Raw genomic sequence first — 16,702 nt, 5'->3', positions numbered from 1 at the left:
TTACAGAACCTATCCCCAGAATGGCATCTTCATTTTCTGGCTTCATCCTAAGATCTTCAAAGTTTCAATTCAACTGAGCCATGGTTCTCAGTCAGCATTTAAGTTGGGTGCCACTCCTGCTGGCTGGTGTATAGATTGGTTGAATACACGGAAATGGTCAACTGCAATTAAATTGGGGGAATATTTAAAATTCTGATATAAATGATTATTGTTAGCCCTTGCAAATTTTAATGGAAATGCACAAAAAATCGAGAGAAAAATATACTGAAATTCAAACTTCTGAAAATTTCTTAAAGATATTTTCTACCTTATAAATAGTCATCCTCCAGAAGTTTTTAAGTTCACTATTTGTAGGACTCTGTAGATTTTCCCAGGAGACATGACTTCACAGTGCTAATTTGCTGTCAGTGAAAAGTATAAGAGGTTTTCCTGAGGTTTGTTGGTATGTTTGGTTGTTATGACTCATACATAGAAATTGTTATTATTGTATCTTTCAGAATGATAGGACTGACAGTTGGGTTTGACAAAAAGGACATGATGGATGTACGATACAAGCGAGTCAGAGATGGTTGGGTTTCTGATTTAGTCTTTCAAGAAATGTATATTTGTGCAAGTGTGGAATTTCTGATGACAGTTGCAAATGTCTTTCTTGAGGCCTATAGCACAGGCACTGCTGTAGAAACCAGCGTTCAAGCGTGGTCTTCTAAGGAAGAAGGTTAGTTATTGGTGCGAATACTTAGTGTTTGTGTTATTGCTGTGTCAGCACTTACTTTAATTAGCCTTCCAGATGATCAGTGTAAGTACATTAATGAATTAAAATCTCTATTTTTCAAGGTAAGTAGAAAGCCTAAAAGTGTTTTTTGAGAAGATGTGCAGTTTGTATTATTTTTAAGGTGTGACTATATATTGGGTTCAAAAATTATAAGATCTATATCAAAATCACTAATTGTTACTGCAGGCAGTAATTTGAAAAAATTTGTTGATGGAAGAAAACAAATAGGGAAAATAATGAACCTTCCACTCTTTTTCCTAATTAAAGATTACATTGTAATTTAAAGTGCTCATATTTATTTTTCCTTGTATTTATTTCTGCTTTAGCACATAGTTTATCTTTTTCTCTTAGTTTGTTCTTGCGGTATAGTAGAAAGAGCACCAGGTTCAGAGTTGGAAATGGTGTTCTGTTCCAGTTCTGCCTTTAAATAGTGGAGGTTTTTTCCTACGTTTTTTGGCTACAGCTTCTTCAAGTCTTTATTAAAAGAGTGGCAGTAGATTTACTTTGGGATCTAAGATCCTTTTACTTTGCTTTTTACTTAGAATGAAAAGAACATTTTCCCATAAATTATGAAGTATTCATAAATAATGTAAATAGCAAATAGTTATATGTGTTTTAAAACAGTAATTCATTTTTATTTATATTTTAGTGCCTGTAGCGGAACCAGAAAAGTGGGAAATAAATGTTATGATTAAAAATCCTGAGTTTGTGTTTGTGGCTGACATGACAAGAAATGACGCCCCTGCCTTAGTCATTACCACACAGTGTGAAATTTGTTGGAAAGGCGATCTTGAAAATGAAACAATGACTGCTGCCATTAAAGATTTCCAAGTGAGAGCATGCCCGTTTCTTCCAGTCAAGAGAAAAGGCAACGTAACTACTGTGAGTTTTGTTTTTAATTATCTGCTTAATTATAAATTTTATTTTGGATTTGGTATGTACTACTCTAGGAAATTAAAGCTACCCACATACTTTCCAATGTTTCTCTGTAAAATACCTTTCTTCTGCTTTGAAAACCTAGATTATTACATGAGCTTTGAAATTCTTTTTCCTGCTTTCAGTTATTCTTCATTGTTATTTGTCTTATATGTGTATGTTGGAATAGTGTCATTAAGAGGTCGATTTCAACTTAACAGTTTTCAATAAAGTCCTCACTCTGACTTTCTACCTTGTCAGCCCCAAACTTCTCTTTGGCTTTTAAGACTTTCGACCAGTTGCTTACTATGTTGTTTCAGTTTTATTATTCTTACTTTTTATTCTCCTAACCAGATATTTTGTTGTGAGTTTTTATTTTTGCTTTTCTCACTGAGCTATTTGAACCATTGGCCATTTGCTTTTGACTCACTCCGCATTTGTATTTTAGTTTCTAGTAATATCTTAGCCTTTTAAAGTGGAAAAAATACCATGCTAAATTTTTATTTTATAAGTGCTAAAAAAAAAAAAAATACATACTAGAAGTTTATGTTTTTCATACTGAAAAATGCTTCTACATAATTTGTTATATTAATGTTTTTTCTAATAGTATTGTTAAGATTTTCTATTTATTATAAGTAATGAATAAAGAGGATAAAAAGTGTGTAACTGAGTCACTTGTTTGCTGTAAGTCGGAATCAACTTGAAGGCAGTGGGTTTTTTGGTTGTTTTATAAATGGTTATTTTGACAAATTTGCTTATTAACATAGCCATTACTAGGAAAGTCTTTAAATACAAATATTTTAAGAATCATGCTAATTTAGTAGTATTGGTTTTTCTCTCATACAGGTTTTGCAGCCCTGTGACTTGTTTTATCAGGCTACGCGGATAGGTACGGACCCACAAGTGATTGATATGTCAGTAAAATCCCTGACACTAAAGGTAAGTTAAAATATGATTATTAAGCTCTTTCCTGCACTTTTCCTTTTAATCAGTAAAGCTTAAAACAAGTAATTTATTATAGCAAGTCTATGCATTAAGTAAGCAAAATAAATGAAGCTTGTTTTTGAAAATAATATTATTTAATGTATATTTTATAATGAATGTTATCGTCTATTTTATTATTGGTGTTTGACTGCTTTCATTTCAACATCCAACATTCATTAATTAGTTGAAATTACACTTGATCAGTTTAATATCGGGAATAATCATGTAAATATTTTAACAAACTGAAATTAGTTGATAATTTTAATTTTTTTATAGGCAGTAAGCTGTATCTACTATTTCATGATATTAATGTTAGTTCAATATTAATTGCTCATGATCCTTCAACAAATACATTTAATATTTTTAAAGTATCTTTGAAAGTGGTATGTGTAGATTTTTTATTAGTTTAACTTTCTTCTTTTTTTTTTTTTAGGTTTCACCAGTTATCATAAATACCGTGATTACCATAACTTCAGCACTTTATGCAACTAAGGAAACCACCCTGAAAGAGGCTACTTCTTCTGCAGCACAGTTATGGGAAAAGAAGGATACAAAGAATTTAAAAATGTGGTTCCTTGAGGAGCCAAATGAAGCTGAAAACACAGCCCCTACAACTGAGTTGGTACCCAAAGGAGAGATGATAAAAATAAACATTGATTCCATTTTTATAGTTCTGGAGGCTGGAATTGGTCATAGAACAGTGCCTATGCTTTTGGCAAAGTCACGTTTTTCAGGGGAAGGCAAAAACTGGAGTTCCCTAATAAATCTCCATTGTCAACTTGAGCTAGAAGTAAGCATGTATAGTATTTTTCCAATTTCTGCAACAAATAATGCCATCCATGGAATATTTTGAGAATATTAGATACTTATATCAAGCTTATTGCAAATATAATGTTCAAAAAACTTTTGGAAAAAAGTTTATAAATTTTTAGTTGTTTGAATCATATATATAAAGTTTAAGTTACTAATGAGATTATCGCTTGGTGTAGAGGTACTTTGGAAGCAGCCCTGACAACTCTATGGAGCAGTTCTGATCTGCACACTTGAGGTCACCATGAGTTGGGATTGACTAACAGCAACATGGTTGCTTTTATGTGTATATAACTTTTTCTTTTAGAATATATATTCTCATTAAGTTTACATTTCACTTGATGTTACCAACACTGAGGTGATACATTAATAGGCAGTTGTTGACTAGATTCAAATTTCTTGTTTTTATAAATTGAACATATTTTTTCTTTGAAAAGAAAAATAGACTGGATTTCTGAATACATGTATAATCTTTTCTACAAGAGTTATATGAAGAATTAGAAGGATATGCCTTGTATTTTTATACAGTGCAGGATCTTTAGAGTCTAGTGAGAGTTCACTAAACCAAAAACCAAACCTTTTGCTGTCACGTTGATTTTGATTCGTGGCAACCCCATGTGTTACAGAATAGAACTGCTTCATAAAGTTTTCTTGACTGTTGTTCCACAGGACCACCAACCTTTAGGTTAGTACCAAAACCAAAAACTAAACCCAGTGCCGTCGAGTTGATTCCGACTCATAGTGACCCTGTAGGGCAGAGTAGAACTGCCCCATAGAGTTTCCAAGGAGTGCCTTGCAGATTCGAACTGCTGACCCTTTGGTTAGCAGTTGTAGCACTTAACCACTACGCCATCAGGGTTTCCTTAGGTAGTCAGGTGCAAATCGTTTGTGCCACCTAGGAACCTGAGAGTCCACTAATTTAGATTTTCCTTAGGGTACTTTTAAAACAGTTTTTTTGAGTTTGTTTGTTTTTTAGTTGCTATAATTTGGAAGATACTTGAACTGAACCATCATATAGTTAGCTTCAGAATTTATCCACATATAGGCATCCCTGGGGATATTTTGGTTTAAATTATTAATTCAGTTTCTGTCTATTGAAACTAATAGTCTACCATATAACAGCTAATAAGAAAATTTATAAGCTGCTTATAGTATTTAAGTGTGTTGATAGAGAGTAATATACTAATAGAATTATAAGTGACTAGGTTTTAAAATTTCAGATTCTGTTTAGAAGCGAAATATCTGTATATTTTACAGAGAATTTGATGTAGGATGCCCAAGAAATTCAGAGTATTCAAATAAATAAACACTCATTGAATGATTTGATACTTTCCTTCAAGGGACTTTCATTCTATGGATAAAGACACATGTTCAAAAATGTCAATGATATATAATAGGTAAATATAGTGTTTGATGCTTAACCCAACCTGCAAGTAAAGGAAAAATGCTTGGAAAAGAGCTTTACCTGAACTAAATTTTAACGAGTGAATATGGACTGTGAGGGTAGCCAGGTGAGGAAAGCACTAAGAGTATATATAGAAAGCAGCTTAACGATACGTAAGAGCATTCATATAGAAGAAATAATACAGCCAAAAGACATGCTGGTGAGAAACAGCATGGAAGATCATTTTAGAAAATAGCAGAACACCTCATTTAAAAAAATTAAAATTGTCTCTATTTCTCTCTATAGGTACACTATTACAATGAAATGTTTGGTGTATGGGAGCCTTTGCTGGAACCCTTAGAAATTGATCAGACTGAGGATTTTAGACCATGGAATCTTGGATTCAAGGTATATTTGAAGTCTAAAAAATAAACTCCAAAAATTTAGAATGGCAATACCACCTGAAACATGAGTTAATTTTAATCACAATAAAGTTGAAGTTTTCTTATTATGAGCCTTGTCCTACATGCTTTCCTGTTTGACTCTGAATGTAATTTTCAAATCTAAGGCTGATGCCTCCTATGTTTCTAATCCAAATAGTTATATAACATTTATTATGTAGGAGACACTGTTCTAAGTACGGTATCTTTGATTTAACCCTAACAACAACCCTCTGAAAAAGATACAGTTTTTATCCTTATTTTAATGTGTGAAGTAATTGAGACCAGAGAGGCTAAGGGACTTCCCAAAAGTAATTATAGCTAGAAAGCGGAAGAGTTGGGATGCAAACCCGACTGTAGAGTTCTCACTCTTATCCACTGTGTTACAGTGCCTCTATCATTTTCTCGTAGGTTGTTGTCCGTCCATCCAGAGTTTCCTTTGTCCTCTGAAATTTATTTACAGAAGAAGTTATATTGTTATCTGTTTAAAATATATTGCACATTTGTTTAATTATGAGAATCAGGGCCTTTAGATGGATGAAATTGTGTTCCTAAAGCAGGAAACTGTAGATTAACCAGCATGTCTCCTGACTAGTAGAAGTTCAGTCAACCTGCAGACAAGTTTTCAGTAGCTTAGAGCCAGCTGAAGTAATAATAAAGGTAGCTGGCTTGGCGTGTCCCACTTTTTTTTGCCATTAGACCATTAAATTTGATTTTCAGATATTCCAGATAAAGCATTTAGATAAAGGAACTCCTTTGACCGTTTTCAGGCCAGAATATACTTTTTTTGTACATGAACAGTAAATCTCTGAATCCTAAAAAGAGGTATCCTCTTGAGTCCTGGGTATACTACACTGTTTTGTCACTAATTGTCCTACTTTGTTAAGTCCCTAGGTTTCTGTTCTTCATTTATAACATGATTGAAAGACTAAAAATGACCCCTTTTCTTCGAAATTTCCTTTTGCTGTGATGAATATGGAAACCCTGGTGGCGTAGTGGTTAAGTGCTATGGCTGCTAACCAAAGGGTCGGCAGTTCGAATCCACCAGGCGCTCCTTGGAAACTCTATGGGGCAGTTCTACTCTGTTCTGTAGGGTCGCTGTGAGTCGGAATCGACTCGACAGCACTGGGTTTGGTTTCGTTTTTGGTTCATGATGTATATGCTTTTAATTTTTGCTTAGATTTCATATGCACTTGATAATTTTTTTTTTCTTCGAATTTGTGACTACTGTTATATTCTCACTGATGTTAGGAGATTTTTTTTTTCTCCTCTAGTACTGCCCTTCTCCTATGGGACCTTTGTTGGTGATTTCCAGGTGTTTCCAGTAAGGAAGTAGAACTGATAAAATATATTCTTCTTTCTAAAGCTGTTATTGGGACTTGTCTAAAGTTTATACTTTGTAAAATGACTTATTTGTGCTCTGAAAAATAAGTTTTTCTTATATTTTTATAATTTGTTTGCCATTTTAGATGAAAAAGAAAGCAAGGAAAGCCATTGTTGAATCAGATACTGAAGAAGAAAACTACAGAGTGCCAGAATATAAAACTATCTTTAATTTCTATTCAAAAGATCAACTAAACATTACATTATCCAAGTGTGGCCTTGTAATGTTAAATAATTTAGGCAAGGTAAGAAAAGAAATTTGAAGCTTTCAGTGATAGGACCCTAGTGTGCATTGAGCCTTTTTTTGTTAAATAAAAAGTTTACTTAGTTTTTTGGCATGTATCCTTTAGTGTTCTAGTCATTTAATTTTCCATGTTTTATATATATAGTGTTTTAGTTAAGATCTTTTGTTTCTTAATTAGGCATTTACAGAAGCTGCCACCGGATCTTCAGATGTCTTTTTAAAGGATCTAGCACCATTTATGATTATAAATTCTCTTGGGCTCACTATCTCTGTTTCACCAAGTGATTCCTTCAGTGTACTCAACGTTCCTATGGCAAAATCATATACATTGAAAAATAAGGAGAGTTTAAGTATGGATTATACTGGAACTAAGGACAACGATCATTTCAGCGCAATGACCAGCCTAAGCAGCAAGCTTTTCTTCATTCTTCTTAGTAAGTAATATATTGCCTTCCTGGGGTTTTAATTTGTTTTAAATTATATTCTATATGCTGTTTTACTCATTGTGGTAGCTTATAGGTTTTATTTCCTTCTTAATAGGTTGGGAATTTTTTTTTTTCCCTTTGCAATGCTTTGGTTACTGTATTAAATATATCTTTATATTCTAAATTCTGACATTTTTAGCCACTGCATGGTTTAGAGCATTGTGATTTACTGCTTTTTGTTTTTGGGAGGAAAAATATTAGATCTCATCCACACTCAGTTTTCACAAGCTATAGTTGTTTACTGTTGTCTTAACCACGTTTTTTGTAGAACTCAGTAGCATTTCACTAGTTTTGCAGCTGAATGAATTCAAATTAAGGTTGGAATTCGTGAAAATGGTACATTTGAAATGGTTTTTGAGTTTTTAAATAGTTTTTATGGCCTGCCTGTTGAGGCAGAATTTTTTCCTTTGTCTTTTATGCTTCCCAAAAGTTTTTCATTTTTATGGAGAGGTGAAAATAAATTCATTCTTAAAAAAATATCTAGTCATTGGGAAGTTAAATAGTCCCAAAAGCCTCACCTACACCACTTTCTGATACTCTCGTTGATATAGTTATCAAGGAGAGTGTTTGCAAGAGTAGTTAAACACGGGAGGGGTAATACTAAAATGGATAACAAGTGGTTTGTCCTAATCAGAAAGTGATGCACAGCAATAGCTATGTTGCGGGTGTTTTCAGAGCATTGTCGGTGAATAGTTCTCATTAATTTTACATCTGTTTGGTTTTGAACAAACATTTTTATGGGTGCGGGGTGATTTATACAAATATTTCTCCTCTAATACAATAATTGTCTATTAAATTATATAACTTATGTTTAGTCAAATCCAAGATATAACTGAAAGTGTCACAGCTTGTTGGAAAAATTGGAAACTGAAAAATTGCAGCTTACTTGGTAATTGACGGTGACTGCCTGAAGGTGTTTGGCTTTGGTGTTACGGCAGTGAACCAGAGATGTACAGTCTTTTATTTTGTAATAACACCTCTTATTAACCTGTCATTTTAAAAAGCTTTGCCATTGTTGTCTTAGATTAAACTCCTGAATGAATTTTTTAAAATTTGATTTCTTTTTTGTAAAATCCTTTGAAAGTCTTAGGTGAGTGCTGTGGAAATCTATTGTGGCTTCCGAAAATACCCCTTTGTATAGATTATATTCAAAGATGTCAGTTATGATTATTGATAAACTTCAGACAATAATCTTGTTAAAAATAAAATTTCTGTAAGATTAAATTTGTGTATGAACTCAAGTTTTATCTGCAGTTTGTGAATTCGGAAGCATCTGTTCTGGAAGTCAGACAGGAGCTTCAGAGAGTGGTATAAAGTGGAAGGGTTTTATAGGGATAGGCACACTGGAACCAGAAAGCTATACTGGGCAATTTTGAATTGTCTGGTGGGTATTTTCTTTCCTAATATGGGATTAAAAGAAATTTGAAACTAGGTTAAACTGAGCAGGCAAATCCTAATTGGTTGGCTTAGGGCCCTGCTTCTGGGATAGAGAGGCATTTGCAGGAAATAGACTTAGTTAGGTTTTGGTATGTGACGTAGAACTTAGCATAAGTGTAAGGCCATCTTATGCCTAGTGTAGTCAGGTTAACAAACTGATGTTTCTGATATTTAACTACACTTAAATTTAATATATAAAGAATTATAACCAAGCTTTAAAACATCTATATATATATATTTCATTTAGCACCTGTTAACCACTCTACTGCTGATAAGATTCCTTTAACAAAAGTGGGACGACGTCTGTACACTGTTAGACACAGAGAGTCTGGAGTTGAAAGATCTATCGTTTGTCAAATAGACGCGGTGGAAGGAAGTAAGAAGGTAACAGTTCGCTCCCCAGTGCAGGTACGAAATGATACATTTTTATGTGGAGTCACATTATGCATATTTGGGTGCTAATAAGAAAAAGAAAAAACTAGAGTGAATTATTACCAAAGGAAGACAGTCTGTAATCAAATACAGCTGGTATCATAAAAAAGAACGTCACCAGTAATTGTGCTACTCTCATATGGTCCTTGGTAGGACTCTGTTGAATATACTTCTTGTAATAGATTTTATAAAATCTATTTGTATTGTTGTTTTGTTAAAACATATTCATCACCATTTTATTTTAGATTTTTTTAGCATGTATGTATTTTTTTTTAATTACGGAATGAGATAAGAAATTTTTTATAGCTTTATTGAGATACAATTGGCACACAATAAACTGATATATCTTTTTTTATTTAACATATACAACTTGATGTTTTGACAGAAAAATACACCTGTGAAACCATCATCACAAATAAGATAATGAACATATTTATCATCCCTAAAAGTATCCTTTCTCTTTACTCCCCCACCCCCAGGCAACTACAGGTCTTCTGTCACTGTACTTTAGTTGCACTGACTAGAATTTTATATAAATGACATGGAGTACAGAATGGAGTCTGGCGTCTTTCATTCAGCATAATGTTGTTGTGTGTATCAACTTTGGTGTACCAATGTTGTTGGGTCGCTATGAGTTGAAATCAACGGCAGTGGGTTTTTTGGGTTGTTACACGCAGTTACATGTTGTTGCTGAATAGTTATATGGTTTTATTCATTTTGAGTGAATATTTGTATATGGGATTTGATCGTAAGTTTGTTTCACTTTAAAGTCTATGTTTTTTTTTTTTTTTTTATAATATTACACTGTTCTTGAATAGTCATAGATTCTGGGAATTCTTCCACCAGGATTGCTTAGCTGTAGCTTGCTTTTGTATAGATATTTATCCTCTTTTTCCTCCCCTCCCCTCACTCCCTTGCCCACTGTCTTCTCAGTGTTATTCTCATTCTTTTTCCAGGCCTTTCATCTTGTTTCCAAGTTCCAAATCACTGGTTTATCTTCTGCTTTCTAACACATTTTTCCATACTAAATTTGACAGGGAAACAAAGGAAGCAGCATCACACTTCAAAAACTAGTCACTTCACATTCCAACCAGGCACAATTGAGAAGCAGGTGTCTCAATAGGGTACACATACATCACTGATAAGTTGAATGTAAAATTAAAATTTATTTCAAATTTATCATCAGAAAAAAAACTGTGATTTTAATACACCTTCTACCTCAGTCCTGCTGTTTGAGCATTCTGAGTATTGATCATAGGTTTGTTATTGATTCCTTTCTTGAAAAACATTATTCAGCTTTACTTTTTATTTTGAGAAGTTTATTATAATACAGATCTCTCTATCCACACCTTGAAATATAATGGATATTGATATTTTAAATTTTGCTTCAGATATTTAAAAAAATAAGATAGAGATGAAGTTAAAATCAACCATTTTATCTCCCTCTTAGTTCACTTTCCCTTCTTCCTTCTCCCTAGAGGAAATTAATTTGGAAATCATCAGTTTGGTAATTTGGGGTATATCACTCTAGTTCATGTTTTTGTAAAATTACATGTGTCCTTAAGACACATACCGTGTTCTGTTTCATAGTGTCTCGGGTAAATGGCATACTGCTCACATTATTCTGCTATTTTGTGTTTTCATACCACATTTTGTTTGGAATGTAATTGTGTATTGATGCATAGAGATTATTATTTTAACTGCTGTAGCACGTTCTCTTACATGAATATATCAGTTTTCTTTGTCATTCCTCTGTTAAGGAGAGTGTTTCTATTTTTTCATATTAAAATTAGTGCTATAGTGAATATGAATGTCTTTTTCTGCACATGTGTAACTATTTCTGTACGTATGTAACTAGAAGCAAAATTGCTAAGTCTTAAAGAAGTTGCATTTTTATTTTTACTAGGTTTTTGCGGAATTATTTTCCAAAATGATTTTATCAGTTAGATTCCACCGTCAGTGTATGGAGGTTCTGTTTCTTTACGTCCTCTTCAGCTATTGATATTGCAAGACTTCTGACTTTTCCAATCTGTTAGTATGAAAAGATATCCTATAATTTTACGTTTTCTTGATTACTAGGAAGGTTGAGCATCTTTTCGTTTGTTGTCACTTAGTTTTCCTGAATAGCCTGTTTTTATTCTATTCTCTCGTTTCTTTTGATTACAACTTTCTTAATGAGTTTTAGAATTTCTTTGTGTATATTGGATGTGAATCCTTTATTAAATATATTGTAGACATCTCTTAGCCTGTGGCTTATTTTTCACTTGTGTCATATAGACATTTAAAATTTTGCTATGTTTTTTCTTATGACCTTTAAAAAATCCTTGATATCTAATCAAACATGTATAAAAATATTATTTCCTATCTCAAAAGGTCAAGAAGATATTATGTTATTTCCTTCTAGGAGTTTTAAATATTGTTTTTGAGTTTCCTTTTCTATAAAACTATGGGAACTTCTTTTGTATTTCTTACGAAAATAATTTTACATTTATTTCTTTCAAATTTGTATGAGCAAGATGAGTATTACCTGAGAGTCTCTTTGTTGGGATATTTAGATGGGCTACTTTAAAAAATGTATTTAAGATCTTTGATTAATGAAACTGAATATTTTTCCCCCAGATTAGAAATCATTTTTCAGTCCCACTCTTTATTTACGAAGGAGACACTTTACTGGGAACTGCTTCACCTGAAAATGAATTCAACATACCTTTATCATCTTACCGGTGATTTCTTTTTCTTTATCTTTTTGTTCGTTCTAAGGTCACTTATAGTAATTTTAGTTTCTGATGCTGTATGGGTGTCTACCTTTAAGTTATGAAGTTTTGTTATTACTAAGATATTTATTAATATCTCATGTGATAATTATATAACTTATTTAGGTTTCAGGACACTTAGAAGGTTTTTGTTGGTTTTAGAAACATTTAATATAATATATTTAATTATTACATAAATATTTAATTACATATAATTGTAAATATGATTATTATATGCTTGCAATATTGCCATCATAACCATAATCGTACATGTTTATGATTTTTAAAAATGTCTAATTGAGCATGATTGGTGGCTTCTGGGTTTATATATGCTATCATGAATAGTATTTTGTTTTTAATGTTGTTTAAAAAGAATTAAAAAATTTTTTAGAAAATGTAAAATACTTTATATATTTATATGCTAACTGTTTAGAGATAGAGTTGTAATGTAAGCAGAGGTATATGGTACATTAATCTTAAATATTTAAAGTGATTAGATTAAGCTTGATATGAACTCATTAAAAAAGGATTATGAAAACTATAACAAAATACTGATTGATGGGCTAGTCTTATAATTATGGATTTGATATTAAACCAATAAGCATTATTGTTCAGGATATTTAATTTAAAATTGAAAACAATCTCTTCTATGGAGATTAAACTCTATTTGAGAATAAAACGTTTCCCAACATTAAGCATTGTAGTTTGTTTTAGTACCATCCCCCCCCAAAAAAAAATAAAAAAATAAACTCACAGTAGACATGAACAGAGTACAGAGGCAAAGCTACAAGCTGTACTTAAACTCTTTCTTGCCTCTGTTGGTTCTGACCTGTGCCTAGGGGTTCAAGATGGAGTTCCTAATGTGTGGAAGGTAATCTAGCAGTTTTAGGTGTATATTTTCAGACAAATAGATCTACTAACTTTGATGGATATTTTATTTAGTTTAAACTTGCTGATGGAAAAATTGTATTGTTGAGAGACAAAAAATAATAACAAAAGGAAGAAAAATCATTTACTATGTCTAACCTTGTTTTAGAGTGAGTAGCAAGACCAAACCAAAAAAAAATTGCCTTTGACTCCTTTCTGACTCATGGGGACCCCATGTGTGTCAGAGTAGAATTGTGCTTCATACGGTTTTCGGTGGTTGACTAGATACAATTAAAGATAGCATGTAAGATATGTTTGAAAAATTCTGTGAAGTACTTCAGATTCCTTTGTCTTTGGATAAAAAAAGTTAATGGCATTCTGCTTTATTTTAAATAAATTATTACTTAATAAATTATTGCTATATATTTTGTGACTCTGATGATAGAAAAACAGCCCTTTAGAGTATTTTTACACTTCTTTTTCAAGGCTAAATATTAAATTATTATGTAAAAGTTAACCCATTAACCCATTGCCATTGAGTCGATTCTGACTGATAGCGACCCTAGAGAACAGAGTAAAATTGCCCCGTAGGGTTTCCAAGGAGCAGCTGGTGGACTGAAACTGCCAGCCTTTTGGTTAGCAGCTGAGCTCTTAACCACTGTGCCCAAAAGTTACTCCATCTTAAAGCCCAATAGTGACCAACCAGCCTGGATTTCACCTATTCTTTTACTCTTTTAGTCCAGTGCTTAAGATACGTTGTTGTTGTTATGTGCTATCAAGTTGATTCTGACTCATATCAACCCTATAGAACAGAGTAGAACTGCCCCATAGGGTTTCCAAGGAGCAGCTGGTGGATTCACACTGCTGACATTTTGGCTAACAGCCTGAGCTTTTAACCACTTTGCCACCAGGGCACCAATGCTTAGATATAGGTCTACTTATATTTAAAATATAAGATTTTAAGCTAACAAATAATTATCTTTTTCTGTAGGAGTTAAATGCGCTGCTCTTTGATTTGTTCAACAGAGTATTTACCAAGTGTATTTTGTGTGTAAGACACTGTAAGATATCAAGGTGAATTGGACATGGCTGTTGCCCTTGTCCCTCACACGTTTGTCAGTTTATCATACTGTGGTGGCTTGTATGTTGCTATAATGCTGGAAGTTACGCCACTGGTATTTCAAATAGCAGCAGGGACGCCCATGGTAGATATGTTTCAAAGGAACTCCCAGACTACGATAGATGAAGAAGAAAGGCCTGGCAATCTACTTCCAAAAATTACCAAATGACAACTTTGTGGATCACAACAGAATATTGTCTGATACAGTGCTAGAAGATGAGTCCCCTAGGTTGGAAGGCACTTAGCGTACACAGTGGCCACAATAACGGACTTGAACATACCAACAACCACTAAGACGATGCAGGATCAGGCAGCTGTTCTGTTGTACTTGGGGTTGCCATAAGTCAGAGCTGACTCGATGGCAAACAGTAACAATAATATGGCCTTTGAGAGATTGATATATTACATAAATACGTAAGGTAGAAAACAATGGATTGTAGAGAGTTACAGAAAGTGTTATAATTACAGAAAACTATGAAAGTGCAAAGAAGGGATTAATGATGACGCCTGGGCAAAGTACATGAAATATAGGTAAAAATATAGTAATGTGAACATTAGCTGGGCACAATGTGGAAGGGCAATCTAAGTGGAAGGAAGTGCACCAGCAAGCATAAGGACGCATGAAAGCCCAGGGTTTGTACAGGTTTGTAAGAATAGTTGGGGGTTTGCTTGGAGTGTAGTACGCATGTTGGAAGATTAGGTTCACATTGAAGTATTTGCTTTTTCATTTTCATAAATTTTATCTCTACTGATTAATATGGTAATATAATCTGTTTCCTTCTTCCTGTCTCAGAAGATTTAGTGTTCTCCTTCTCTTTCCAGACCATTCCACCATCTCTTCTCATTCAGAACCTCTTGCCACTGATCATCTCCTTTCTCTCCTGCTTTCTCTTCCTCATTCATTTCTTAAACCTTCCTGTAACTCTCCTGTGTGAATATGGTTCTTGGTACCTGTCATAGTGCAGTGGTTATCTTTTAGTGTTATGTTTTCCATCTGATTGTGAATGTCTTACTTGTTTTCGCATTTCCAGTTTTGGCTTCTCATTGATACATAATGGGTCTGATAAAGGTTTTGACAAACTGGATGTGTATATTAGAATTAGTTTGAAGAATATTAAATTTTCATCTTTAAGTGTTAAAAGTAAGAATGGAAAGTAGAATGAAAATTACGGAGAGAATGTAAAATTACAATAGGCTAAATCGGAGAACTGATTTAACAAATAATTTTATGTATGGGTCAGAGAAGAAGGAAGAGCCTAATATTTCAAAGTACAAAGTATCTATAGTTGGAGTCCCTGAAAAAGGATATAGAGAGAAGTGGGTTTAGAGGGTTCAGTGTTCAGTGTTTAATCTAGCAAATTTAAGGTGCCATCAGGCATCATTGCTGAAATATCGAGAAGATATTTAAAATTTTAGGACTAGAACTTAGGAAAATAATTGGGCCCGGAGATAGTTTTGATAGTCATAAGAGATTAGTTTTATAAATATAAAAATATTTAAATCTTTATTTTGGGGTACAACTTAGGTTAAAAAATATTAAACCTAAAAATAAAGTTAAATATAAACAAAAAAGTGGTATTTAAATAAAAGGATTGATCATACGCGACATCTGATGATTTTGTCACCATTTTATTGCATCCACTTCTCTGTAACTATGTCAGTGTTTTAATAAAGTTAAGTACATATCGAAAGCTTTCATTTGATTAACTTGGAAAAGCTGGTGATTAATTTTTTTAATACAAATACTTTCTTTAATTAGTGAACCCAATCAAGATCCATACTTCCTATTAGGGCCACAAACCCAAGAAAGCTAACTTCTTTCAATTTAGTGTCCAAAAAGACACAGTTGTATATAGCTTGTTTTACACATATGACCAATACAATATGATTATGTATTTTCTATAAGAAACTAGTTATTAACCTTGTAAATGTACTTTTTTTTAAGATAGTAAGTTTGGGAGAAAAATATTCTTAAAAGTTAAATAACTTGATTAGATGCCAGAAAACAAAGATAAAAATTATCTATCTATCCTTCTATCTCTCTTTTTCCCTCTCTTTTCTATGGCTGAAAAGAATGTCAAAATATAAAAATTTATTATAATGGAATGAAGGGAGGTAATTTTATTATTCTAAAGGTACAATCATGTAATTTAATACCGGTTTGCTTTTAAAGCATTTTGAAGTCTTATATTACTCTTTAATGCAGATCACTCCTTTTTCTGAAGCCAGAAGATGAGGGCTATGGAGTATGTGAAGGAATTGAGTTTGAAGAAATTATAAAAAATGATGGAGCTCTTATAAAGAAGAAATGTAGACCTACAAACCCTTCCAAGAAACCATTTATTGTTAATATTGTTCCAGAAAAAGATAATTTGACATTTCTTTCAGTGTATTCAGAAGATGGTTGGGACTTACCATACATAATCCATTTATGGCCACCTATCCTGCTCCGAAATCTTCTTCCTTACAAAATTGCTTATTATATAGAGGTATGCCGGAATTTTTTTTAGTATCTTCTTGTCTCTGATTTTGTAGCTTTAGTTATTTAAGCTTATGAATAATAAAATGTTACAGACAATAAAATATTTATGCTAGTAAAGAATATTACTAGTTTTCAGGTTTTTCAAATGCAAAAGAAATATTTTAATCATGTTACGTATAAAGGTAATTAAAAAA

At 32.8% G+C, this 16,702-nt stretch overlaps 1 protein-coding gene across 5 annotated transcripts in view; it reads left to right on the top strand.

Moving 5' to 3' along the window:
• Positions 1-16,702, top strand: part of VPS13A (vacuolar protein sorting 13 homolog A) — a 265,017-nt gene that overhangs the window by 168,595 nt on the left and 79,720 nt on the right. For all 5 annotated transcript variants that reach the window (XR_010322961.1, XR_010322960.1, XM_064291207.1 and 2 more), the window contains 10 exons: positions 498-715; positions 1,422-1,654; positions 2,534-2,626; positions 3,105-3,461; positions 5,172-5,273; positions 6,775-6,933; positions 7,111-7,366; positions 9,102-9,262; positions 11,906-12,009; positions 16,233-16,515. Coding sequence is in view for 3 of the 5 variants with exons in the window: in XM_064291207.1 (XP_064147277.1) it covers positions 498-715; positions 1,422-1,654; positions 2,534-2,626; positions 3,105-3,461; positions 5,172-5,273; positions 6,775-6,933; positions 7,111-7,366; positions 9,102-9,262; positions 11,906-12,009; positions 16,233-16,515 (1,966 nt within the window). In the remaining 2 variants the exon portion in view is untranslated. The remainder of the gene's footprint in view (positions 1-497; positions 716-1,421; positions 1,655-2,533; positions 2,627-3,104; positions 3,462-5,171; positions 5,274-6,774; positions 6,934-7,110; positions 7,367-9,101; positions 9,263-11,905; positions 12,010-16,232; positions 16,516-16,702) is intronic.

This window comes from Loxodonta africana, chromosome 9, assembly GCF_030014295.1.
Source record: "Loxodonta africana isolate mLoxAfr1 chromosome 9, mLoxAfr1.hap2, whole genome shotgun sequence".
Taxonomy (NCBI): domain Eukaryota; kingdom Metazoa; phylum Chordata; class Mammalia; order Proboscidea; family Elephantidae; genus Loxodonta; species Loxodonta africana.
The sequence above is the reverse complement of the archived record's forward strand: the minus strand, read 5'-3'. Positions and strand labels throughout refer to the sequence as shown.